The 25,897-nt window shown below is 45.0% G+C and overlaps 1 protein-coding gene across 1 annotated transcript in view; it reads right to left on the bottom strand.

The window, feature by feature from the left end:
• The window catches only part of SHPRH (SNF2 histone linker PHD RING helicase), a 146,575-nt gene that overhangs the window by 10,311 nt on the left and 110,367 nt on the right, over positions 1–25,897 (bottom strand). Inside the window, exons 23-26 of the mRNA XM_040350870.1 lie at positions 23,190–23,291; positions 17,241–17,312; positions 14,011–14,199; positions 8,252–8,344 (exon numbers count right to left, since the gene is read on the bottom strand). Of these exons, the coding sequence (XP_040206804.1) occupies positions 8,252–8,344; positions 14,011–14,199; positions 17,241–17,312; positions 23,190–23,291 (456 nt within the window). The remainder of the gene's footprint in view (positions 1–8,251; positions 8,345–14,010; positions 14,200–17,240; positions 17,313–23,189; positions 23,292–25,897) is intronic.

Below are 25,897 nucleotides of genomic sequence, written 5' to 3' on the forward strand. Positions count from 1 at the left end.
TATTCTCATTAAAAGAAGTATGGGATTTTCAACTTACCTAGTTGGATGCAGCATCGGTCCAATGCTGCATCCTTCCAATGCTGCATCTGTCTGTCCTCTGTCCCCCGCCTAACACTGAGAACCGAGCAATCAAACACCGCCGATCGCTCGGTTCTCACAGTTCCTTGAGTAGAGAGCAGGTAACTGTCAGCCACGCTCACTGGAGAGGTGGGCTGTTGAGAGGGCATGGAGGCTTAGCCAGGTGCCCGGTCCAGGCATGTGGGCGGATCCTGACCCCATTTTCGCAATCTTTCGCAAGCCTGGACTGGCTCTGTGACATCAGTCCGCTGTCTGTTGAAAATGGGTAACATGAGAGCATAACAAACTGCACTCCTGTGATCCACAGGAGAAGTACAGCCAGCAGCTCCACCCCGCTAACTAAGTCCCATAGCATGTAACGGGTATAAAAGGAGGAGCTGCTTCAGTGACGTCACCCACTGCTATCCTGGCTCGACTGAGAGCTGTTTGTGAGTAATTTTTTTAGCAGAGAGCACTATTAGTCTAATTTGCTTTCTTTATACGTCATCTGGGATCTCATTTCCATATTGGGACCTGATGCCTCTGTTTATTTATACCCTGTGGTGGGAAAAACGCATTTGACCATCCTGTTTGACCAAGGGTCAATGGTCTGAGGTGAGCCACCAGTCTCTTTATTGGTAGTTTGAGGATACCCCCTAGTTGTTTATTAACTTCTTCAATCTTACACACAAGATTGTATTGGTACAGTACAGTATATGGACTTTCCTAGGACTTCAGCTACTTTTGAATTAAAAGGAATGGACATTTATTATTGCTAGTTGCATTGCACTGATTGTCTTTGTGTATTGTTTGAGGGGTTGGGAAATTTTTCTCCAGTGGTCAACTTGCAACACCTTCATTATTATTTCCTTTTTGTCTTACTGTTTGCGCTGATTGTCTCAGTTTAGATTGTCTTAATTTATCACATTATTAGACCAAGAGGACTGTATAGGAAGCATATGTAGGCAGGCCAAAGCAATGGTGGTAGTATGTATTTGCATAAGAGTGTGCCCTGGATTTCCTTAAAAAAGGACTAACCAGTGGCTCGGGAGACACATGTGGCCCGCGGAGCCCTTTGATGTGCCCTGCGACCTCCTGCTCTGGGATGGAATAGAATACTGTTATTAAAGGTAAGTTTATTACTAAAATCAAAGTGTATATATGGGCATATCTGTTCTGCAGTGGTTACTGGGCTGCTTTTAAACTGATCCACGGCTGCAGAGCAGTTACCTGCACTGAGCCTAATGCATCGTACACACGATCAGTTTTCCCGACAAGAAAAGTGTGATGTGAGCTTTTTGTCAGGGATTCCAACCATGTGTATGCTCCATCACACTTTTTCTGTGAGAATTCCTGCCAAGAAAAGATTGAGAGCACGATCTAAATTTTCGTGACTGGAAAAATTCCTATCGGGAATCGCGGTCGCCTGTATGCAATTACGATGCGAAAAAAAATGTGCATTGCTCAGAAACAAGCAGAAAAGCCGAATTGCCTATTGAACTGCATTGCTCTCAGCTCGTCGTACGTGTTGTACATCACCGCGTTCTTGACGTTCGGAATTTCAGACAAGACCGTGTGCACGCAAGGCAAATTTCAGCCATTTTCATGCTGAAAAAAAACATGGTTTTCCTGTCGGAAAAACTGATCATGTGTACAGGGCAATAGACTTCTATTACCTGCGAGTTTGGTGTGCTTTCTGAAAGTGCACCACACTTAAAGGATCTAATAGAAGTCTATGGCAAAGTGCAGCTAACCGGCAGGAAAGCTACCTGTGAACTGTGCTGCAGTTGTGGGGGTAAACAATAGTGCATAAGAGTGAAAGCAGCCTTAGGCCCCTTTCACACAATCCGTCCAACCCAATTGGGCCCTCCATTCACCTCTAAGGAGTGGCAGATGTAAATGGACTTGTGTCAGTTTACAAACGCCTACCTCTAATCCAAACGGCTAAAAAGTGGGTTCTATAGAATAGAACAGGCTGCCATCCACCCGCTGCGCTCATTGTGGCCCGTGACCGGTTACCAAGTCGCTTAAGTGGCTCTTGCTCTTCAAAAGTTTGGGCACCCCGAACTAAAATATGTTTATTTTAGCAAAGCAAAATATATGTGTTTTATAACCAACAGAAAAAACCTGCGGGTAAGACAGAATCTTTCAGTTTACTCAACGCAGTCTATGAATTGTATTCTATACAGAGGCTAAAATAAGTATTGAAGATATCACAATTTTTCTAGGTAAATCGATTTCTAAAGGTGCCATTGACAGTAATTTTTCACATGTCGGTAACAACCCATGCAACCCACACATACAAACAATAAGGTTGCAAAGGTCTTGAGAGAGCTCTTTGCATTTACCAATCATGAGATGTTTTGTGTGTAACACCTTGACAATGAGACACCTTTGTATATAGGCCATCAGTTGAGACTGAACCAACTGATATTAATTTGCACTGACAGGGGGCAGGATTGCTTTCTAATACTGATATATTTAAGCTGGTGTCTTGGCTTTCCATGCCTTTTTGCATCTCCCTCTTTTCATGTGTTCAATAAATTTTCCCTGTGTTATTCTATTTTATTACACATAACTTATTTGTTTTGGTTTCTTTGTATGTATGTATTGTCCGCATGGGTTGTTGCCGACATGTGGTGACAATTTCATGTCAATAGCAGCTTTAGAAATATATTTAACTAGAAAAATGGTGACATGGTCAATACTCAATTTACCTGCTGTATATTGCAGGAAAATAATGGATTCCAGGCAGAATGACCATACCATTGTTGAGTTCTTGACAAAAGATGTCAAGCTGTCAATGGGTGTCAGCTGTCCGACATCCACAGAAGGCTACAGAATGTTTACGGAGATGACACCATTGACAAGAGTCACCAATGACAAGACATTGCTTTTATCAATATTGTCATCTCCATAAACATTTTGTAGCCTTCTGTGTATGTCAGACAGCCTGCACCCACCCTTGCTTTGTCAAGAATGTGACGACTGGACAGAGAGGAACGCTCACTCCGTGATGGTCGTATCCAACGCCGCGCTCAACAGGATGGGTAATACACCGATTCAATTGCCACTGATAAATACCTGTTTGCTCCTATTCCAAGGCGGAGAAGCTGCTGATGCTTAATCCACACTCCACTAATTGGGCTATTCGTTTTAGCTGTTGAGAAGTTTGAACGCTTTGGTGCACTTCCACTGTTGCCCCCATGTGGATCTGGCTTAGGCCCCACCTCGCCTACGGGCACATAAGTTTGGCCATGTTGGCCTATGGTTATATGACTTTGTTCTCCCTTCTACTATCTTTCCACCTACTGGACACCCTTGCTGTGGGACCATCTCTACCCGTCATGTTCCGATCACGCCCTGAATTTGTCCTCTCTCTTGTGACTACCTCAAGTACCTATTATATGATGTCCTCTGCCTTATTCCTGCCACCACTGTCGCACGTATCGCATGCACTGTCCGGGTCCATGTTCTCCTTGCCGGTCTGCATTACTGTCCTGCTACTCAGCACTGTAGTACTATCATTCCCATACATGTTTTACCTGTTCCTATACTACAATGGCTGCACTGACTAGATTTATGTCCTGGAATGTAAGGGGATTAAACAACCCGGTTAAACGCCTGGCCGTGCTTCGCACGATCAGGCGGATAGCTGCTGATATTATTTGTCTGCAGGAGACTCACCTCCCCCCGACCTCCACGCCCCAATTTGCGGTAAGGCAATTTAGCCACCAATTTCATTCCACCTTCTCAGTGTACTCGAGGGGGGTGAGTATCCTGGTCAAGCAGGGCACACAGTTCACTGCCCTGAAAACGCAAATTGATCCGGATGGAAGGTATATTTTTATCTTATGTTGTATACACGGTACTAAATGCATTTTGGCTGGAATTTATATTCCCCCTCCTTTTTCATCTAGCATATTGAAGATATTGACTGACTTCATGGCCCGCTTTACGGGTATACCTGTATTAGTGATCGGGGATTTTAATAATTGTCTAGATACTGCTAGGGATAGGATGTCTGCGCAGGGAGGGGTGGGGGGGCAGGGAGGGAGTGGGCCTACTCCGTTTGCCCGTTTACTGGCGGAAATGGGTCTCACAGATGTTTGGAGGGTCTATAATCCAGAGGCCAAAGTTTACTCCTGCCAGTCTGCCTCTATTGGATGTCTATCCAGAATTGACCTAGGTTTGGGGAATGATCTGCTTTTACCAATGTTGGAGTCTTCCCAATATCACCCCAGACAGGTATCGGACCATTCCCCACTTTCGATAGACATCAGGTGTGGGGCCCGCAGGGGTAACACCCTCTGGAAGCTCAACCCCTTTTGGCTATCACTTATCCCAGATCCTGACCCTATCCCGGAACTCCTCACAAATTTTCTTGAACGAAACTTGAACACTGCAGCATTAGACGTGGTATGGGATACGACCAAAGCCTTCCTAAGAGGCCAATTTATTAGGGAAATCTCCAAGGTTAAAACGTCTACAAAGCAATGGGAAATGTCAGTGTTGGAGGAGGTGCGATCCTCTGAAGCCAAGTATATTGCAGACCCCACAGACGATAATAGAAGATCGTGGTTAGCGACTCAAACCTTACTTAAAGACCTGTCCATGCAGTTAGCTGAAAATAAACGTTTTTTCCTACAACAGAGTCACTTTGAAGAGGGTGAAAACACAGGCCATATGTTAGCATTACTTGCTAGATCACAACAGTCATCATCTTACATTGCGTCGATCACGAATCACGCGGGGACCCCTTGCCACTCAACTAAAGAAGTTATAGAGGCCTTTAAACTTTTTTTTCAGGATGTCTATTCCTCCAAAGTTAACCCCACTCAGGACGAAATCCACTCGTTCCTGGACAAATACCCCATTCCGTCTTTGTCTGCCTCAGATGTTGCTCTACTTAATGCCCCTCTGACTGAGGAGGAATTACTAGAAGCACTGGCACACTCGAAAAACGGCCGAGCTCCAGGGGCGGACGGGTTACCATCTGAGGTATACAAAAGATATGCTACCCAACTCCTCCCTGCTCTACTCAAGGTCTATAACCATGCACTTGACACAGGTTTCCTCCCCCCATCCATGAATGAAGCCCTTGTGGTGGTTCTGCTGAAGCCCGGTAAGGAACCCTTGTCACCGGACTCCTATAGGCCAATTTCGCTTCTGACATGTGATGTCAAGCTGTTGGCCAGGGCTCTGGCTAGCAGGTTGGCGAAATGTATACAAAAGGTGATTCACAGGGATCAGTCTGGGTTTATTCCAACGAGGTCTACCTCACAGAATCTGCGCAGACTCTTCCTGAACTTACAAATCCCCCCAGAAAATGTGGGTAACAGGGCGGTTCTATCGTTGGACGCCGCCAAGGCGTTCGACAGCGTAGAATGGCCCTATCTTTGGGAGGTCCTGACTCGGTTTGGGGTGGGGCCCACATTTTTGAAATGGGTTCAGCTCCTGTATAGCTCCCCGACGGCGAGAATGCGCGTCAATGGGGAAGTATCAGAACCCTTTCATCTCGCTAGGGGCACTCGGCAGGGGTGCCCTTTGTCGCCCCTGCTGTTTGCCCTGGCTCTCGAACCATTGGCCATACATATCAGGCACATGCAGGACATAGTGGGGTTTCAGAGAGGGCCTAGGAAAGATGTGGTTTCCCTTTACGCTGATGACACTCTGATATACCTGGGAGACACAGACAGCTCTTTACAAAATGTCATGAACCTGATTGCTGGCTTCGGTCAGCTCTCGGGTTTCACTATAAATTGGAACAAATCTGTTCTTATGCCCTTAGATCCCCTGCCGGGTCCATTGCCTGAGTGCGCAAGGGACATTGCTGTGGTGGATGAATTTCGATATTTGGGCATACAAGTCACGCCATTCCCGCTTAACTACCTAGACAAAAATCTGTCCCCATTGCTACAGAAACTCCGCCTAAAATGTTCGGCCTGGAGGAAGTTACCACTATCTGTGACTGGTAGGGTCAACCTCATTAAGATGGTATGGGCGCCTCAGCTCCTATACATCTTTCACAATTCCCCAATCTGGATCACTCATAGATGGTTTACTCGGATAGACTCTCAGTTTAGGGAATTAATTTGGGGGGGTAAATCACCTCGTATTAGCCTACACTCACTGCAGCTCACAAAAGACCAGGGGGGTCTAGCAGTCCCACACTCTAGATTCTATTTTATAGCCTCGCAACTCCAACATCTTGGTAACTGGGGAGTGGTAGATAGCTCTGACCCGATTAGGTCATTGATGGTCCCAGTGGATTCGGCTCTCCCGGCTCTGGTGTATCTGGAGGCTGGTCTTACCCAGTTCCCTGATACTCTTCCCACAATAGGCCTATTGAACAAACTATGGAAATATGTGAGAAGTATTTTTAAACTTAAATCAATCTGCCAGTTCACTCCAATTTGGAGAAATAAATACCTGGGGGAACTCTTTATTCTGAAGGGCTTCGGCTCATGGGAAATGCTTGGGATACATTACGTCACCCAGTTGTTCTCTGGTACTGTCTTTAAAACTTTTGCTGCCATGAAAGAGGACTTTGGCTTACATAACACTCAATTCTATCAATATCTACAGTTGAGACACGCAGTACAGTGCGAGAGTAGACTCTCCCCGTTAGTTGTGACAGCACACCCGTTGATGAGAGATGTGCTCTCCACGGAGGATAGAAATGGCATGATTTCACGGGTCTATGCAAGGCTACTTCAACATACACATGATGCCAGTAAACTTCCTTGTAGACGTGGGTGGGAGCGTGACTTGGGACCTATAGACGGGGAAACCTGGGAGTTGTGTCTGACATCTGCCCCCTTAGTCTCAGTCTCTGCTTCCCAGAGACTGTCCCACTTATATCTACTACACAGGGTGTACAGGACCCCGGCTAGGCTACACAAGTGGGGCTTTAGAGACACCCCCTTGTGCCCTAAATGCACTGCACAAAATGGAGATCTGCTGCACATGATGTGGAAGTGCCCCAAACTATTTCGGTATTGGAAATTTGTTCTGGATACTATAGCTCAGGTGTTTCAGATACCAGTTCTTACTGACCCAATGGTCTGCCTCCTTGGTGCCTTGGAACTACCTGACCTGTCACCAAATGGCCATACTGCAGTGCTACGACTGCTTTATCTTGCCCGCAAGGAGATTGCTAAACTATGGATCACCCCTAGGGTACCAACGGGTGCACAATGGGTGAAACAGGTTAACAGTATTTTAATACGTGAGAAACTAACATATCAACACCGGGGTGCCTTAAAAAAGTTTTACTCTATGTGGCAGCCATGGCTGGATGTACCGGGACTGGGTCCCTTGCAATTGGTGAGAGACAGATTGCTACAGGGATAGAGTAGCTTGCTCTAGTGAATGGGAATGTGATGGTGCTGCGGGTGGGGAGAGAGAGAGGAACATGCTACATCATTTATTGGAGAGCCTACAAAGGCACGGGGAATATGATAGAGGTCCACAGCTTTCTCTTTCTTTCTTTCTTTCTTTTTCTTTCTTTTTCTTTCTTTTTCTTTTCCTCTTCTTCTCTTTTCTTTTCCTCCTTCTCTTTTATTTACCCTCCTCCCTTTCCTTCCAACTTTAGTTTGTTTCACTTTCTTTTACCTCCTGAGATTGCAGTCGGATGCATCTGCACACAGTCAGATTACGTTTCCCAGGGTGATGCTACATATGACATGCAGTACTGTAAAGTATAACATTTTCTCATGACTGTACTGTTTATGGATATGTTGGATATAGGATTATATCCTGATTCTTCCCTGTAAACTGCAAATAATGTTGATCTGTCTGTGTACAATTATATGATTGTATTCCTATCTGTATACAATAAACTTGCTTTTTGATTAAAAAAAAAAAGAATGTGACGACGTTCTGCTTGGAATCCATTACTTACCTGCAATGAAAAAGAAGATAAAGAGTTACTATAGAGGAAGTGTTACTCTACCAACATAATTTGAATTTTAAACAACCCATGTAAGCTACAAAAAATGTCCTCTTTTGCATTAATTTCAGTGCAACCCTCATATATTAAGGACCACTTTCATCAAAACTAAAACAAATACCTGACCTGAACTTAAACAAATACCTGGCAATCACTGCCTCTGTTATTCATGCATTTACAGTTATAGAACATCTGTTATATTATATTATGTACTGTATAATTTCACCTATATGTTCTTACCGTAGAGAATACCAATGATTTGGCTCCAGGGTCCATTGACTGTATTTTCATGAGAGTTCTGACCACTGCTTCAACTTTGGTGGAATGGCTTCCCTTTTGAGGACACATATAAAAAAGGGAAAGTTTACTAAAATATGCAAATAATTCAAATAACAACGAGAAAGCACTATCATCAAAAGAAACTATAGCCATCAAAATGTGTAAAAGCATGTGTAATATCAAAAAAAAAATATCTAATTTCACTTTGCAAAGATCTAGTATTTTTCTGTTTTAAATAAAAAAAATTAAAAGCTGGAGCACCTTTTAGTATTAAAGGTTTATTGAAAAACCTATTTTTTTTTACATTGAAGTGAATACTGACCAGGCGCAGATCTGCACATCAAGTTCACTCCCTCTGATAAGTGTCTGTAGATCCTTACCAGAGGGAGACTGAGTCAGTAGATGTTGCCTACTCCAACTGTCTCACTGTAAAACAAGGAAGCAGAAAGTAGACAGGTATACCGAGGGTATACCTGAAAATGATTTACCTTGTATAAAGTAAAGAAACAAAAGCTAATAAAGGAACTGAAAAAAATAAAAATAAATTTAGTAAAAAAAAAAAATGAGTGCCAAGAAATTTTTGTAGTGTAATGCCCACGGTTGGAATTTCCGACAAGAAAAGTCCGATGTGAGCTTTTGGACGGATATTCTGACCGTGTGTAAGCTCCATTGGACTTTTCATGTTGGAATTTCCGCCAACAAAAATTTGAGAGCTGGTTCTCAAATTTTACGGCGGAAATAATTCCAATTGGAAATTCCGATCGTCTGAAGCAATTCCGACGTGCAAAATTCAGACGCATGCTTGGAAACAATTTGACGCATGCTCAGAAGCATTGAACTTCATTTTCTCGGCTTGTCGCAGTGTTGTACATGACTTTTGTGTGACCGTGTGTATGCAAGCCAAGCTTGAGCAGAATTTTTTTAATGAGTGTGATTTGACATAGAAATAAACTCTGCCAGGACGAGAGCTCCATATTCTCTTATTTGTAAACAGAAACATGTGGGTGTGGAGAAATTAGTCTACTAAAAGAGATCTGTCTTTTTTTGGGTAGAGATAAGCCCAAGTATTCCAGACAAGGCTGGGGATGGAATCGAGACCTAACAAAGGCATTATCTGTCTGAATAGAACTACTGACATATGAGACTTGAGACCCTTAAGAAGATTGTAGTATTAAAGAGATCACTATAGGCATAGGGAATAGCCCAACAGACTTGATTCACATAGGGAAAGCTCTGTACGAACGATCTGATTATCGCACAATTGCGTCAAAAACTGTATATTTTTCCAATTTTCCGATCATGTGTACAGGCCTTCAGGTATCAAGAAACGGTATGGAAGGGGTTTGGAAACACCTGTTTCCAAGAACTAATCCCTAAAATTGGAGTATGGTGTACTGCAATTCTGACAGTCTTGGCAGAGCAGAAAAGGTAAAAAACTAAGGAGGTACAAGTTCAACTCTACATCATAACTATCTGTAGCCCTGCTGAAAATTCCAGGTCTGGCATGCCAATGCCATAAAGAGCACACAGAGGGCCCCTCCCACCCTTCACTCCTAAGAGTGAGATCAGACCTTTAAAGTGAGGAAGACTTTGTAAAATACTTGTTTGTGATCACAAACAGTGAGTCTGACCTCCGAAAAGACTCCATGGTTGCCAGATATACCTGAATCACCCGAACCAAATCCAAGGCCTGCAACGCAAATTTCTTGGGATGAACCGGCCTGGGACACAAAGAAGGCAACACAATGTTTTCATTCAAATGTAAACCAGAGACAACCTTTGCTAGGAACAAAGGGCGTAGACGAAGGACCACATTATCTTTGTGGACCACCAAGTAGGGGGTACAACAAGATAACACCGCCAGTTCAGATACCCTGCGAGCAGAGGTAATAGCCGCCAAAAAGGAACACTAATCGACTCACACCACAAGATGTACGCTTTCCATGTACGATGGAAAATCTTCCTAGCCTTCAGCATAGTCAGAATCACGACCCAGCCAAACCTTTATCCTAGGCAAAGCACCCCGCAACCTGCAGAGGAGAGAGGGAGGGACCCCACCAAGACTTCCATCACCACATCGGAGAAGCGCTGATCTTCACCAGAGATAGCCAGGGATTGACGTGGCGTCCGGGGGAAAAGGGAACCCCACAACACCAGGGGAAAATAAGGGGCCACACAACCATATTCGCCGCCCCAGAAGCTCCACTGTTGAGGCTACCACTCCTGTACATGCCAGACCAACCATAAAATGTCCGCTGGACTACACAAACATGGCCGACGGAAGAGAAACACTCACAGGCCCCAAAATCATGGCACAATCATGGAAAATGGCCACCACACGCAGAGCCCACGAGGCTCCCATGGACCAGGAAAAAAACACTGGAACCTAGGCAACAACTCTGCAGCAACCACTACACTGGCAGGGCCCAGCCTATCAGGGAAGTCTGTCCCGCCGCCGGCATGTCCGTCCGCCCGCCCCCCCACCGTTACTGTGCTGCACACACCAGCCCACGTCCACCACTGTCCCACCACGCTATCCCAGGGGGAGGGGGCCCACAAGGACCACACAACAAAGAAGGGGGCCTGGGGGGGGTAAGGAGGAGAACTTGCAGGTCCGACCATCCCAGGGGGTGCCCGCGTCCACCCCCCACTGTATACAGGGGGAGAGGGGGACATCTTACTTACCATACCCGGAAACCAGGTGGGCACCACTCCAGACAGAACCCCAGAAGGAATACTACGACTCAGGCCAGGACCCGGTCATATGTGACCTCATGAGGCATTTAACTCACAGGCCAGCCCCCATCTAGTGGGGCTATGTCGCGGCCAACCTAGCGCGGACCTATGGTCTACACGTGCTCGCTGGCCAGACTGGGGGGGGAACACTGGATCTAGCTATCCAGCCTGTCACCCCAGCCCAGCAGTTGATTGCAGATCTCACAGGACAAACAAAAAGGAGAACAAATGCAATTTAAAAGGAAAAAACTGCCAGAACCAAAGATCCCAGCAGGGAGCTAGGTCCTTACTCCTGACTAGGCAGAAAAATACTGAAGGCCTATAGCAGAGAGGGAGGTGTATACCAGCTAGGGCTACAAATCAGAGTAGCTAAGTTTTTCTGCCCAGTGTCCTACTCCTGTAGGGGGCGATATAACCCTATGGTTCTGAATATGGACTGCTGTGTCCGTCAATGAACGAAAGAGAAAATAAGCGTTCGGTGCTTTGAGGAGGTGCTAGCTTTGAAGGGGAGACTTTCAAGAGCATCCTCATTGTAGGAATAACGCTTTTTCCAGTGGCATCTTTCATGAGATTGTTAAGAGCTTATGAGGCGCCTTTTGTGTGCAGCTTTTACCGACCAAGAAAAAAAAAAATCTGAAATTGCACAAATCTTCATAGAATGTCTTTTTTGTTTGATTCCAAACAGGACAAATGTCTTTAGACTTTGCAAGCCTCTTTTTAGTAGAAGGGGTATGACGAGATCGAAAGTGGTCAATCACAATAGTGCTAAGACCCTCTCCAATAGGCTCCAGGCTTCGCCCATCATGGTGGGCATACCTCAGAAGGGATCTTTAGGGTCTGGGTTCTATAGAAATGGACCATGGCTCTGGACCTGTATAGCACCCTGCAGCTAATTACAAAGCATTACATGGAGTACCAAGGTGAGTGCCCATGCAGGATCTAGTGCTCAAAGCAACATTGTAGGCTGTGGGGTCCAGGTACAGTTCCCAGGGTTTTACCAACGTTGCACTGATCCAGAGGACAGTAAAGAGCCGATTGAAGAATTCGAAGATAAAATAAAGTAATGAAGCTAAACAGTGATTTTTCAGCATGGTAGAAGAGGTCCATTACCTTGGGACACAAAAAAAAGACTGAGGCCCGGATTCACAAAGCACTTGCGCCGACGTATCTCAAGATACGCCGCGTAAGTTCAAATGTGCGCCGTCGTATCTGTGTGCCGGACCCGCAAACCAAGATGTGCCTAAAAATAGGCTTCATCCCGCCGACGTAACTTGCCTATGCCGGCGTTGCGTGGGCGCATATTTAGGCTGGACGCATGTTGCGCTCTCATTGATTTTCTATTCAAATATGCAAATGAGGGAAATACGGCGATTCACGAACGTATGTGCGCCCGATGCAGGCTACGCGATGTGCGCGTAAGTTGTATGTCCGGCGTAAAGTTAAGCCCCATAAATCCTTGGTGCAGACATGCAAAGGTCTGCACCAAGGAACACAAGCCGGCGTATTTTACGGAGTTTACGTTGGACGTGTGTGTGGCTGGGCGTAGGTTACGTTCACGCCGTAGGCATTGATCAGGCGTAGTTTAGACAGTTGTTTCGACGTGGTTGTGAGGGATGCGTCCACGTCCCAGCGCATGCGCACTTCCTGATACGTATCTGTCTGGCGCTCGGCCCATCATTTGCATGGGGTCACGCCTCATTTGCATGGCTCACGCCCACTTCCACCTACGCCAACTTGTGCCTTCGAAACTCAGCGCCGTTTTGGCAGCACTGGCTTTGTGAATTCCATGATTGCCTCTCTGCGCTGCGTTGGCGTAGCGTATATTATTTGCGCTATGGCGGCGTAATGTGCGCCCGCTCTCTGTGAATCTGGACCTGAGGATTCACAGAGTGAGGCAGGACTATAGGGGAGATGTCCTCAACAGCTTTGCCAGAGCCCAATCGCCAGAAGGTATGAGCCTATACCTTACCCAGGGTCTATGAATACTATGTCTCCTGTGTCCTGCACTATATGAATAAAAAAATGTTTGCTGAAGAGATAATTTGTCTTTTCTGTCAAATAAACCCTGACATTATTAAAAGACAGAAAAACTACCGTATTTATCGGCGTATAACACGCACAAGCGTATAACACGCACCCTAACTTTAAGAGGGAAGTTTCAGGAAAAAAACTTTCCACAGCCCCCTGCGTATAACACGCAGGCACAGTTTACCCTCTATTTTTAGGGTAAACAAGTGAGTGTTATACGCCAATAAATACAGAACTTATCAATATTTTTTAGGGTTGGGAGTTTTAACAATCACTTGGTGCACTAAAAATTCCTCTACTAATCCTCACTTTGTAGAGTTATATACCGTATGTTCTTTAAGTAAACTTTTCCCTGTAGCATATTTTTCTCCTCCTACATGTGTAAACAAATCAGCCAACAGCTAGACTGTGTATCTGTGGACAACACCTAAGCCAACAGCTATACTGGTATCTGTGGGCAACACCTAAGCCAACAACTAGACTGGTATCTGTGGGCAACACCTAAGCCAACAGCTAGACTGGTATCTGTGGGCAACACCGTCGATCCTTTTTTAGCACACACACTGATAAATATGGAACATTTGTGTTATCTGTTCAGAAAATAAATTCATGCAGTGAAATATTAATGTTCAATCACTCATGGACTGACAGACATATGGCAGATATAATGTGTCCTGGCAAATGAAAACAGGCAGTATATTAAGGCATTCAGAAATTAAAAGACAAGCATCTGATGAGAACAGAAGCGAACTTGTTAACAAACTGACTGATGAAAATGTTAAGTAATTTTTATTAAATGTCAATCTTTAAATTGCTAATTTCTGTTTACCTCATGAAAACCAAATTGACAATATATCAGAAAGAGATAAATATGATTTGTCAGGTGTGGATATAAAATATCTTAGTAAATTGCCTCATCTGTGTCACTGCTTAAATGAATAGAGAAAATAAGTTACCTTTACAGGAACATCCTGTTCTTCATTTGCAGCTTCACTTGTGAACACATAGGAAATCTCCTTATGTGAGGTAGTCTGGCGACAAATCGCACATTTGATTGCACTTTTACGAGCACCAACACTGTACTGTTCTACCATGATCGCCACACACTCATTACAGAAGCAGTGGCCACAAGTTAATACCGCCCACTGTGGAAAAATAAAGAAAGAAATCTTGTGTCTATACATTATCATATAATTTTTTTTCTCACTAACTAGCAATTTATGCTGCATTTGTAAGCTTAATTGCAAGTGTAAACCAAGTACTCACATCACCATAACAGAACATTTTAAATACAACTTAAAATGTATTTTATTCAAATCTAGTTTACAATTGATAACAAGAACTGCCTGCACAGTACAAACAGGGTTCATCTCCCCAGCCTCCTTATACACAAAGTGAACTAAGTAGGATTTTTCAGTGCTGGAGTTATCTATTCTATTTGGAAGCCGATTACCGCCTGAGGTCTGTAATCGGAAAGCCTATCAGAGCCGCTGGCTCTGATAGGCACTTCCAAAGCCAACCAGCTGCCGCTATTCAGATGGCCTGGGCTCACCAGGGGGCCGGCCATCTATATAGTGGGCGGCAGCAACAATACACGGATTCATGCAATGCATGAATCTGTGTATTGTATTCAGTGGCGGTGCGGGAGCGAGAAGGGACGGCGCTCCTGCGCCCTCTATGGACGCACCGCCACTGCTGTCTGCTCATACCTCGTATGGACACAGATGCACACTGACAGGAAGAATGAACTACCAGAGGGTTCAACAGAACCATGGTAGTTAATTGAAACTACAAGCCAACAGCTGCAAAGGCTGTCGGGACTTGTAGTATGCCATTCACAGAGGACTGTGAATAAATGGCAACGCTGGGGAGCGGAGCCGCTCATGGCCACGTTATTTTCAAACAGTGACAGCAGGCACCAGGAAAAGATAAGGGACAGACTGCAGCTGCTGGATCATGTTACATGTTCCACCCTAAATACTGGTGGAAAATCTAACATGCTCCAAAATGTGAATTTATCCTTTAATGTCATAATGTGTTGTATGCATCGCATTATGAAAAACTTATCTTAAAACAAAGCCCTTCAGTGGCACACTGTCACCCATGTCAGGGCTTCCATCTTCACCTGGTCTTGCTTCCAGGTTCGTGTGCCCCAGCCATTTCAATGGTGGAGCGGCGATAACACATAATGGTGCACAACATGTATTATGCACCATAAAAAAGTGAAATAGGCTGGGGAGTGTGAGAATTGACTTTACAATTATGATGTTTTTTTAAGGTATTCTAAAATTTTGGATTTATGCTTGGAGACTGTCTTGGTGGAAGACAAATGTTCTCTCAAGTCTCAGATTTCTTGCAGGCTGCATGATTTTTAAGCATTCATTCTACCCTGTACCTTCACAATCTTGCCAGGGTGTACTAAAGATAAACATCCCAACATTCTTCTTAGTGGGGGGGGGGGGGGTGCATTTATGGTGATGGACAGTGTTTGGCTTATGCCAAACATAGCTCTTAAACCCCGTCGGGAGACATTGGCCAATTCAATAAAAAAAAGTCCGACATTCGGCCCGTGTGTAATGTCAGCTGGTCCGACAGAAGCCAGCTTGTGTTGGAAGAGCATGCTGAAAAACCAGCAGTCGACCAGCGCTCTCAACCAATGGCTGCGATCACTGACCAGAACACAACAGCTCAGTGGGGGAGATCACTGTACTAATGTTGTTATCGTTAGTACAGCGTTTAATCAAAAAGAAAATTATTAGTGTGTACAGGCTTTAGTGTGAAGGTCAAAAAGCTCAAATCTAGTCTGAATGGTATAGAGTCTTCTTTATGCTGACTTCAGAGCCCACCAAAGGCACCCCGACAAACAGAAAATGAGATGAGATATTTAAAATAATTATTTTATACTGCTACTTTCGCCCGGGGAGAATTGTATCTCTGAGACGTGTTCTTTGCAGATTTACAGTGGTTCATTATTCTTTCTGCTCCCTGCTGTAGCGCATATATCTCTCTCTTTATATATATATATATATATATATATATATATATATATATATATATATATATATATAATCTATATATATATATATCTCTATATATACACACACACAGTATCTCACAAAAGTAAGTACACCCCTCACATTTTTGTAAATATATTATATATTTTCATGTGACAACACTGAAGAAATTACACTTTGCTACAATGTAGTGAATGTATAGCTTGTAGAACAGTGTAAGGGCTCTTTCACACGGGCGGACAGTATGTCCGCTTTTTCATCCATCCGTGTACTGATGAAAAAAGGGAAATACATTGGTCCCTATGAGATCGCGGGTGTCAGCGGATGAACATCCCCTGACACCTGATCTCGCCTGGTGCTGCAATCCTCCGATTCTGCAGACGGAGGAAAACCCTCCGCAGTGTCATGTGACTCATTAGTATTACAAGGTCTCATGCCTCATGGCAAAGAACTCTCTGAGGATCTGAAAAAAAGAATTGTTGCTCTAGATAAAGATGGCATAGGCTATAAGAAGATTGCCAAGACCCTGAAACTGAGCTGCAGCACGGTGGCCAAGACCATACAGCGGTTGCACTGGACAGGTTGCACACAGAACAGGCCTCTCCATGGTCGACCAAAGAAGTTGAGTGTACGTTCTCAGCGTCATATCCAGAGGATGTCTTTGGGAAATAGACGTATGAGTGCTGTCAGCATTGCTGCAGAGGTTGAAGGGTTGGAGAGTCAGCCTGTCAGTGCTAAGACCATACACCACACACTGCATCAAATTGGTCTGCATGGCTGTTGTCCCAGAAGAAAGCCTCTTGTAAAGATGATGCACAAGAGAGTTTGCAGAAGACATGCATTACTGCAGACCTCAAATTTTCCACTCGCATTTTGCGAGTGGAAAATTAGGTCTGGCGAGGAGCTGGGCTGCCTGGGAGTGGGGGGGCGAGCACTGCGGTGGGCTGGGTTGATCGTGAACTGAGCCTCTCCCTTTACCTCTCTACATAAACTTTTATGTAGCAGTTGGGAGCGAAGTGAATACTAGAGAATTTCACTTGAGTCTGCTGGAGCTGACATAACATTCAAGGTGGGGGCACCCAGCAACAATCTTAGGACTGATGGTATTTATACAATGCCTTAGATGACATAGAAACTTTGAACTTCATCGATAAGATAACATTTGAAATTACCTGTTTTCCGAGACTCCGGGCACATATTGGGCAGGGCTCTGGATTTACTCCTCCAGATGTTTTATCCTGAGACTAAAAATACAAAATTGTTATACCCGATAAGCTTTCATTCACAACTTCCAACATGTATGGACTTCTCATCTGAAAATGTATGCGTAGAATCACGATTTTCAATAGCTTCTAATGTTCTCTAGTGCAGCAGCAGATGAACAGTAATGTAATCTCTACATTAGCAACTACAGTGATGAAAATAAGTATTTGAACACCCTGCTATTTTGCAAGTTCTCCCACTTGGAAATCATGGAGGGGTCTGAAATTGTTATCGTAGGTGCATGTCCACTGTGAGAGACATAATCAAAAAAAAAAATCCAGAAATCACAATTTATGATTTTTTTAACTATTTATTTGTATGATACAGCTGCAAATAAGTATTTGAACACCTGTCTATCAGCTAGAATTCTGACCCTCAAAGACCTGTTAGTCTGCCTTTAAAATGTCCACCTCCACTCCATTTATTATCCTAAATTAGATGCACCTGTTTGAGGTCATTAGCTGCATAAAGACACCTGTCCACCCCATACAATCAGTAAGAATCCAACTACTAACATGGCCAAGACCAAAGAGCTGTCCAAAGACACTAGAGACAAAATTGTACACCTCCACAAGGCTGGAAAGGGCTACGGGGAAATTGCCAAGCAGCTTGGTGAAAAAAGGTCCACTGTTGGAGCAATCATTAGAAAATGGAAGAAGCTAAACATGACTGCCAATCTCCCTCGGACTGGGGCTCCATGCAAAATCTCACCTCGTGGGGTCTCAATGATCCTAAGAAAGGTGAGAAATCAGCCCAGGACTACACGGGAGGAGCTGGTCAATGACCTGAAAAGAGCTGGGACCACCGTTTCCAAGGTTACTGTTGGTAATACACTAAGACGTCATGGTTAGAAATCATGCATGGCACGGAAGGTTCCCCTGCTTAAACCAGCACATGTCAAGGCCCGTCTTAAGTTTGCCAATGACCATTTGGATGATCCAGAGGAGTCATGGGAGAAAGTCATGTGGTCAGATGAGACCAAAATATAACTTTTTGGTCATAATTCCACTAACCGTGTTTGGAGGAAGAAGAATGATGAGTACCATCCCAAGAACACCATCCCTACTGTGAAGCATGGGGGTGGTAGCATCATGCTTTGGGGGTGTTTTTCTGCACATGGGACAGGGCGACTGCACTGTATTAAGGAGAGGATGACCGGGGCCATGTATTGCGAGATTTTGGGCAACAACCTCCTTCCCTCAGTTAGAGCTTTGAAGATGGGTCGAGGCTGGGTCTTCCAACATGACAATGACCCGAAGCACACAGCCAGGATAACCAAGGAGTGGCTCTGTAAGAAGCATATCAAGGTTCTGGCGTGGCCTAGCCAGTCTCCAGACCTAAACCCAATAGAGAATCTTTGGAGGGAGCTTAAACTCTGTTTCTCAGCAACAGCCCAGAAACCTGACTGATCTAGAGAAGATCTGTGTGGAGGAGTGGGCCAAAATCCCTCCTCCAGTGTGTGCAAACCTGGTGAAAAACTACAAGAAACGTTTGACCTCTGTAATTGCAAACAAAGGCTACTGTACCAAATATTAACATTGATTTTCTCAGGTGTTCAAATACTTATTTGCAGCTGTATCATACAAATAAATAGTTAAAAAAATCATACATTGTGATTTCTGGATTTTTGTTTTTTGATTACGTCTCTCACAGTGGACATGCACCTACGATAACAATTTCAGACCCCTCCATGATTTCCAAGTGGGAGAACTTGCAAAATAGCAGGGTGTTCAAATACTTATTTTCATCACTGTATGTATAAAGGGTACAATAGGGATGAAATCAGGAAACACAACAGGATGAAATTAAATAAACCTTATAATGTATTCTTAACATGTTTAACATACAAAAGAAACAAGCAATAAAAACATAGATTCAGGGGTCCCAGTGATCAATTTAAAGCTGCCATATGCAATCAAATAATATACCAATAAATGTATGATTATCTCCTCCTGTTAAATATATATTTCTAACACTGTAGATCACAATGTAAATGTGATCAATATAAGAGCTAATGCATGAGAAATGCCCAACCACATCAAATTCACAACCTCAAGTGATAACGGTACTTAACGGGGAACTTCACTCCATAGAGAAAATTCCACTTCTCTGCTTCCCCCTCCTCTACCACCTTTGGGTGCTTATCTTTTTTTTGGGGGGGGTTTACCTTGTTTGACAGGTACCCACCTCCCACTTCCACTCAGATTGCCAATGCAATCCGAGTGGGGGTTTGCCTCCTCTTTTTACACTGTCTTCTGGGAGACACATGTCCCAGAAGACAATGCTGCGGGACCATTCACAGAGCGCAGCATGGCTCACGTATGTACAGTGGGAAGTAAACATGCCGGGGGGGACCCGAAAACTGGTGAACAACTCGCCTAGGTGAGGACAGCGCTAGACACCTGGCCAGGTAAGTGTCCTTTTATTAAAATACAGCAGCTAAAGTATTTGTAGCTGCTAAATTTTAATTTTTTTTGGAGGAACTGAAGATCCTCTTTAAGATTTCAAATGGCAGTCTCTTAGCTTTATAGCAAGGTAAGTTGCTTATGAAAGGAATCCTCAAAGTGCTATCATGGTGGTCTATACACCTATTGTGTTATGCCGCGTACACATGGTCGGAATTTCCGATGGAAAAAGTCTGATGGAAGCTTTTCATCGGATATTCCGACCGTGTGTATGTCCCATCTGACTTTTTCCATCGGAATTTCCGACGGACTTCGATAGAGAGCAGGTTCTCTATTTTTTCCGTCTGGAAAAACAGATTTTTTTCCAACAGAAAATCCGTTTGTGTGTACGCGCAATTACAATGAAGATTTGATTAACAGACTAAAGCACAGATTCCTATGAAACAATGAACCCAGTGTTGTTAGGCGTGATTGCACCTTGAACAAAACTTTTACAATTAAGTATCACAGGACATGGGGTTTATCTTGTAATGATAATTTGTGTTCGAGCATTGTTCCCACGGCAGACAAAACTTGTATATAAATAGATATCTTTTTTAGTTGCCTTTTTACGCACCTCTCTTTTTTCAACGATGCTCATCTGTTTCTTGTATACTTGTCACCGATCATATTTTTTGTATATCTTTTTTAGATACTATAAGTCTTCCAATAAGGGTACACCCCTGAGGAAAGGGAATTTCCCTGAAACACGTCGGGCCTCACCCACAGGTTGGAGACAATTTGGTATTCAATAAATTATGTTTTAATGTATTTTGATTTGTAATGAAATGTATTAATTAGTCAATTGCATGTTGCCACATGTTTGGCTTCTTAAATATTTAAGATTAAACCATTCCAAATATTATATTTCTGTTATTTTTTTGGTTGCCTCAAAAGTCCCTTGTTAGGGGGGCACTCTCGTTTGTTCTATAACATATGGGATGTTGGCAACAACTATAATCTATCCCTGGTGTAACACCTTCTTTGTTTAGTGATATAAGAGTAGTGTCATGTCACAACAGAATATAAAAGAGAAGAGAGGCGCCTATAAGTGTAGCAATATGGTTACATTTAATGAAGGTACAACATTAAGAAACTTGCATGGTTAATGATTAAAACAGTGCTCAATGTGCTCGAAGTATGCAGGGATCAGGGGTAAATCTGTCCACATAGACCGGGCATCACTAAATGGTGGACCGCGGGCCAAATGCGGACCGCCTCACTCTCCTATGCGGCCCGCGGCGGTACCGCCATTTAGCAGCCCTTTCTTCTCCCTGCCGTCTCTGTAATCCTCACAGATTCGACAGGTGGAGGCGGGACAGTTCTGGATGGAGGGAGGAGCTGCTGGAGGTAAACAAGCAGGTGAATGGCTGCTATGATGAAGAGCGGTCTTAGCAACCAATCACCATCTTTCAACACCCACCCTCTACCCGAGACATGCCCTGCCTCCCTATGATCTTCGGTCGGTGCAAGGTAAGTGAGGGGGCAAAGTTACAGGGAGTGAGGACACTATTCTGAAAAAGGAAAGTGTGTGCTGCTGACTCGCTGAGGACAATAAAGTGAAAGTGGAGTTGTTGAGGGCTGTGATGTGGTGAGCGGAGGACATCAGGGTGGGGGGGGGGGGCAGGGAGGAGCTGAGCGGACTGTGATGTATGGGGGAGATGTGCACATTACGGTGGGGGAGATGTGGACATTACAGTGGGGGAGATGGGGGCATTACAGTGGGGGGGCTGTGGACATTACAGTGGGGGGGGGGGGGCTGTGGACATTACAGTGGGGGGGGGCTGTGGACATTAAATTGGGGGAGGCTGAGGACTGATGTGGGGGAGCTGAGAAATGTAATGTGGGGGCAATGAGGACAGTAATGTGAAAGGCGCTGAGGATAGTAATGTGGGGGGATAATGTAAATAGGGTCAAAGGACAGTACTGGTAGGGGGGTTGGTGTCAAGGAAGTGTGAGAACATTACTGTGGAGGGGGGGTGATATAAAGAGGACCCGTGGACACTCATCGAGAGGTAGAGAACTCTGGTGTGCACTGGGGACTGAGGATGCTGACGTAAGAATGGGTTCAGATCTGTACATGTGCATTAGGTGCACACGTCGTGGGTAGGTCAGCCCATTTTAATGGGCTGCACTAACCGCAAGAAACACTGAGAAAGATGTCTTCGACGTCTTTTTCAAAATAGTGTGGCGGCAACATGCGGTTTGGCAAATGCGAAAAGGCACCACGGGTAACGACATGATGTTCGGACCTCTGCTGGAAGAAAACGTTGCTGACCGGACCTCAGTGAATTTGAATTCATTACCCCTGACATAGACCAATCCGCCACACCATCATTGGCATTGTCCTTGCCATGCTGAGCTTCACAAAAGGTTCAAGGCTCGCTTTCAGATCGCTCTACTGCAGTGTAGTCTTCCCGGTCACTATTGCAGACTGGCATCGGGAAGGGTTGGCGGTGTGGGGGATGGTCTATGTGGACAGCTTTACCCCTGAAGCCTGCATACTTAGATGTGTTAGATTTAACCATCAACCATGTGAGTTAATAAATGTAACAATATTACTACAGTGAGGCCCCGTACACACGAGAGGATCTATCCGCTGGAATTGATCTGCGGATCAGTTCCAGCGGATAGATCCCCTGGTGTGTACGATCCAGCGGATCTGTTTCCGCTGATTTTTATCCCCTGGGATGGATTTCAAGCGGATAAAAATTTGAAGACATGCTTTCAAATCTATCCGCTTGAAACCATCCCAACGGATTGATCCGCTGGTCTGTACAGACTCACCGGATCAATCCGTCCGAATGGATCCCCCGCATGCGTCGTAATGATTCGACGCATGCGTGGAATTCCTTATATGACCGCGTCGAGCACGTCGCCGCGTCATCATCGCGGCGATGGCGAGACACGTCATCGCGATGGGATTTCGGCGCGGATTTCGATCCTATGGTGAGTACACTCCATCGGATCCAAATCCGCGGAAATCCTCGAGGGATTTATCCGCTGAAACGGTCCGTTGGACCGTATCCGCGGATAAACTCTCTCGTGTGTACTAGGCCTTAGAGGCGCCTCTCTTCTTTTTTATACTCGGTAGCTCCTGCTGGATTTTGCTTCTAATCCTCTTGTGGAGGCTTCCAATTGTGGATGGACATTGCTATAATCTTTTTATAAGGACTATAAACTGAAAGTCTTGTGAATAAATGGCTGTGAAACAAATCATTTAAGTTTCCATTATTTCGTATGGGAAAATTCGCTTTGATATATAAGTGCTTTGGATTACAAGCATGCTTACGGAACTAATTATGCTTGCAATCCAAGGTTTTACTGTACAACTATAGTCTCATTTTTAATGCATCTTATTCTTTCTGTGCTGAAGACAACTATAAACATTCCAGAACATGAAATTACACGTACCTTCTCTAAATTAGTAAGATAAAGGAGCTGCCCCAGCTTCTTCTGTAGTTGTGACCTGGCAACGGCTTTGTCATTTAGCAGCTTTGCACGGTTCTGTTCCACCTGTGTTAAATAAAAAGCTGTAATTGGAGGGCTTTAGGATTATTTAGTAAGCATCCTATGCAGTAATCTAGATAATAATTTGTTTCCAGTATTCATATGTTTAGAAAACAAACACAAAAACAAATACAGTAATATTACTTCTTACCAATCCTTAGATGTGGAGGTTACATTGTTTAAGGTTTGAGGGTAGGGGGGTAAAAAACACATCAAAGAGAGCCCCCCCCCCCCCCCGTTTGAATGGTAACTGGAAAGGGCGGTATCTCACCCTTCAAGATTAGCCCAGAAAAAAACTCCATTGTTTTTGACTCACTCTAACTTGATCTTCCTAAAGGTTAAGTAAAAAATAATAAATGCATAATATTTCGCTAAAATAAAAATGTGCATTTATCATTTTTTTCCCACAGGAGCCTGCAAAGCATTCCACCTGCTATCAGTGAATCATGGGTGCAATGTCAGGCTCCTGCACACTCTCCCTTCAGCTTTCTGCCCATACCTCTGTAGGCGCGTTTAGTTAAAAAGCGAGGAAGCAAGGAAGAGTGAAAAGTGAAAAGTCCTCCTTCACTTACCTCATCCTTCAAATTTGGTTTTAAAGTCCTTATTTCTTCTGAGAAATCCTCACTTCCTGTTCTTCTGTCTAACTCCACACAGTAATGCAAGGCTTTCTCCCTGGTGTGGAGTGTCGTGCTCGCCCCCTCCCTTGGACTACAGGAGAGTCAGGACGCCCACTAACACACGGCTCCTTTCTCTATCTGCAACGTAGAGAGCGTCCTGACTCTCCCGTAGTCCAAGGGAGGGGGCAAGCACGACACTTCACACCAGGAAGAAAACCTTGCATTACTGTGTGGAGTTACAGACAGAAGAACAGGAAGTGAGGATTTCTCAGAAGAAATAAGGACATTTAAAAGCAAAATGGAAGGATGAGGTAAGTGAAGGAGGACTGCACTAAGGTAAAGGAAGCTATTTAAGAAAACAAAATTGTACCTTTACAACCCCTTTAAAGACCAAGTTCAAAGAATAAGCTTTAGAGGAGAAAAGACATACAAGACAAGAGATTAAAGAGCTCATAAAGTGATGAATGCATTCCTGGTGAGATAATCCTCGGAGTGGACTAGAAACCTATGAACATTTCATTAGTGGTAAAATGGCATCAGATTGCTGTCCAGCTTGTCCCAAAGATTGCAGATCCTAAAGAATAGGGAGAAGAGTGCCCACTGAAGAGGGTGTAGAATTGGGCAAAGGCAACCCTGTTAAAGCTGGATACAATCAGACAAAATACTGTCATGCTGAGGCAGACAAGTCTCCCATGCCTCTTTTGTTTACCAGCAGGGCTGGACTGGGACAAAAATTTGGCCCTGGACTTCATCCAGACCAGCCCACTTTAATTCAATAAAATGCTACGCCCACTAAAAGGCCCCTACATCCATTATTGTATATTATGAAAGGGTGAGAGAGAGGGGAATGAGAGAGAGAGAGACAGAGGGAGGGTTGAGGGAAAGGGGGTGGGTGAGAGAGGGGGGTGAGTGTAAGAAAAAGAGAGTGAGTGTAAAAGAGAAGCGGTGAGTGTAGGACCCCTTTTTACACTGAGGTGTTTTTTAGGCGCTTTTGGGCTAAAAATAGCGCCTGAGAGACAGAGGGGGGGGGGGGGAGCTGAGAGACAGAGGGAGGGAGCTGAGAGACAGAGGGAGCTGAGAGACAGAGGGAGGGAGCTGAGAGACAGAGGGAGGGAGCTGAGAGACAGAGGGAGGGAGCTGAGAGACAGAGGGAGGGAGCTGAGAGACAGAGGGAGGGAGCTGAGAGACAGAGGGAGGGAGCTGAGAGACAGAGGGAGCTGAGAGATAGAGGGGGTTGAGAGACAGAGGAGGGGGCTAAAAGAGGATGGGAATGAGAGACATGGGGACTGAGAGACAGAGGGGGGGAGCTGAGAGACAGAGGGGGGGAGCTGAGAGACAGAGGGAGGGAGCTGAGAGACAGAGGGAGCTGAGAGACAGAGGGAGGGAGCTGAGAGACAGAGGGAGGGAGCTGAGAGACAGAGGGAGGGAGCTGAGAGACAGAGGGAGGGAGCTGAGAGACAGAGGGAGGGAGCTGGGAGACAGAGGGGGGGAGCTGAGAGACAGAGGGAGGGAGCTGAGAGACAGAGGGAGGGAGCTGAGAGACAGAGGGAGCTGAGAGATAGAGGGGGTTGAGAGACAGAGGAGGGGGCTAAAAGAGGATGGGAATGAGAGACATGGGGACTGAGAGACAGAGGGGGGGAGCTGAGAGACAGAGGGGGGGAGCTGAGAGACAGAGGGAGGGAGCTGAGAGACAGAGGGAGCTGAGAGACAGAGGGAGGGAGCTGAGAGACAGAGGGAGGGAGCTGAGAGACAGAGGGAGGGAGCTGAGAGACAGAGGGAGGGAGCTGGGAGACAGAGGGGGGGAGCTGAGAGACAGAGGGAGGGAGCTGAGAGACAGAGGGAGCTGAGAGATAGAGGGGGTTGAGAGACAGAGGAGGGGGCTAAAAGAGGATGGGAATGAGAGACATGGGGACTGAGAGACAGAGGGGGGGACTGAGAAACAGAGGGGGGGACTGAGAGACAGGGGGATCTGAGAGAGTCTCTGTTTTAAAAAAC

The sequence above is a fragment of the Rana temporaria genome, chromosome 4 (genome assembly GCF_905171775.1).
Source record: "Rana temporaria chromosome 4, aRanTem1.1, whole genome shotgun sequence".
NCBI classification, from domain to species: Eukaryota; Metazoa; Chordata; class Amphibia; order Anura; family Ranidae; genus Rana; species Rana temporaria.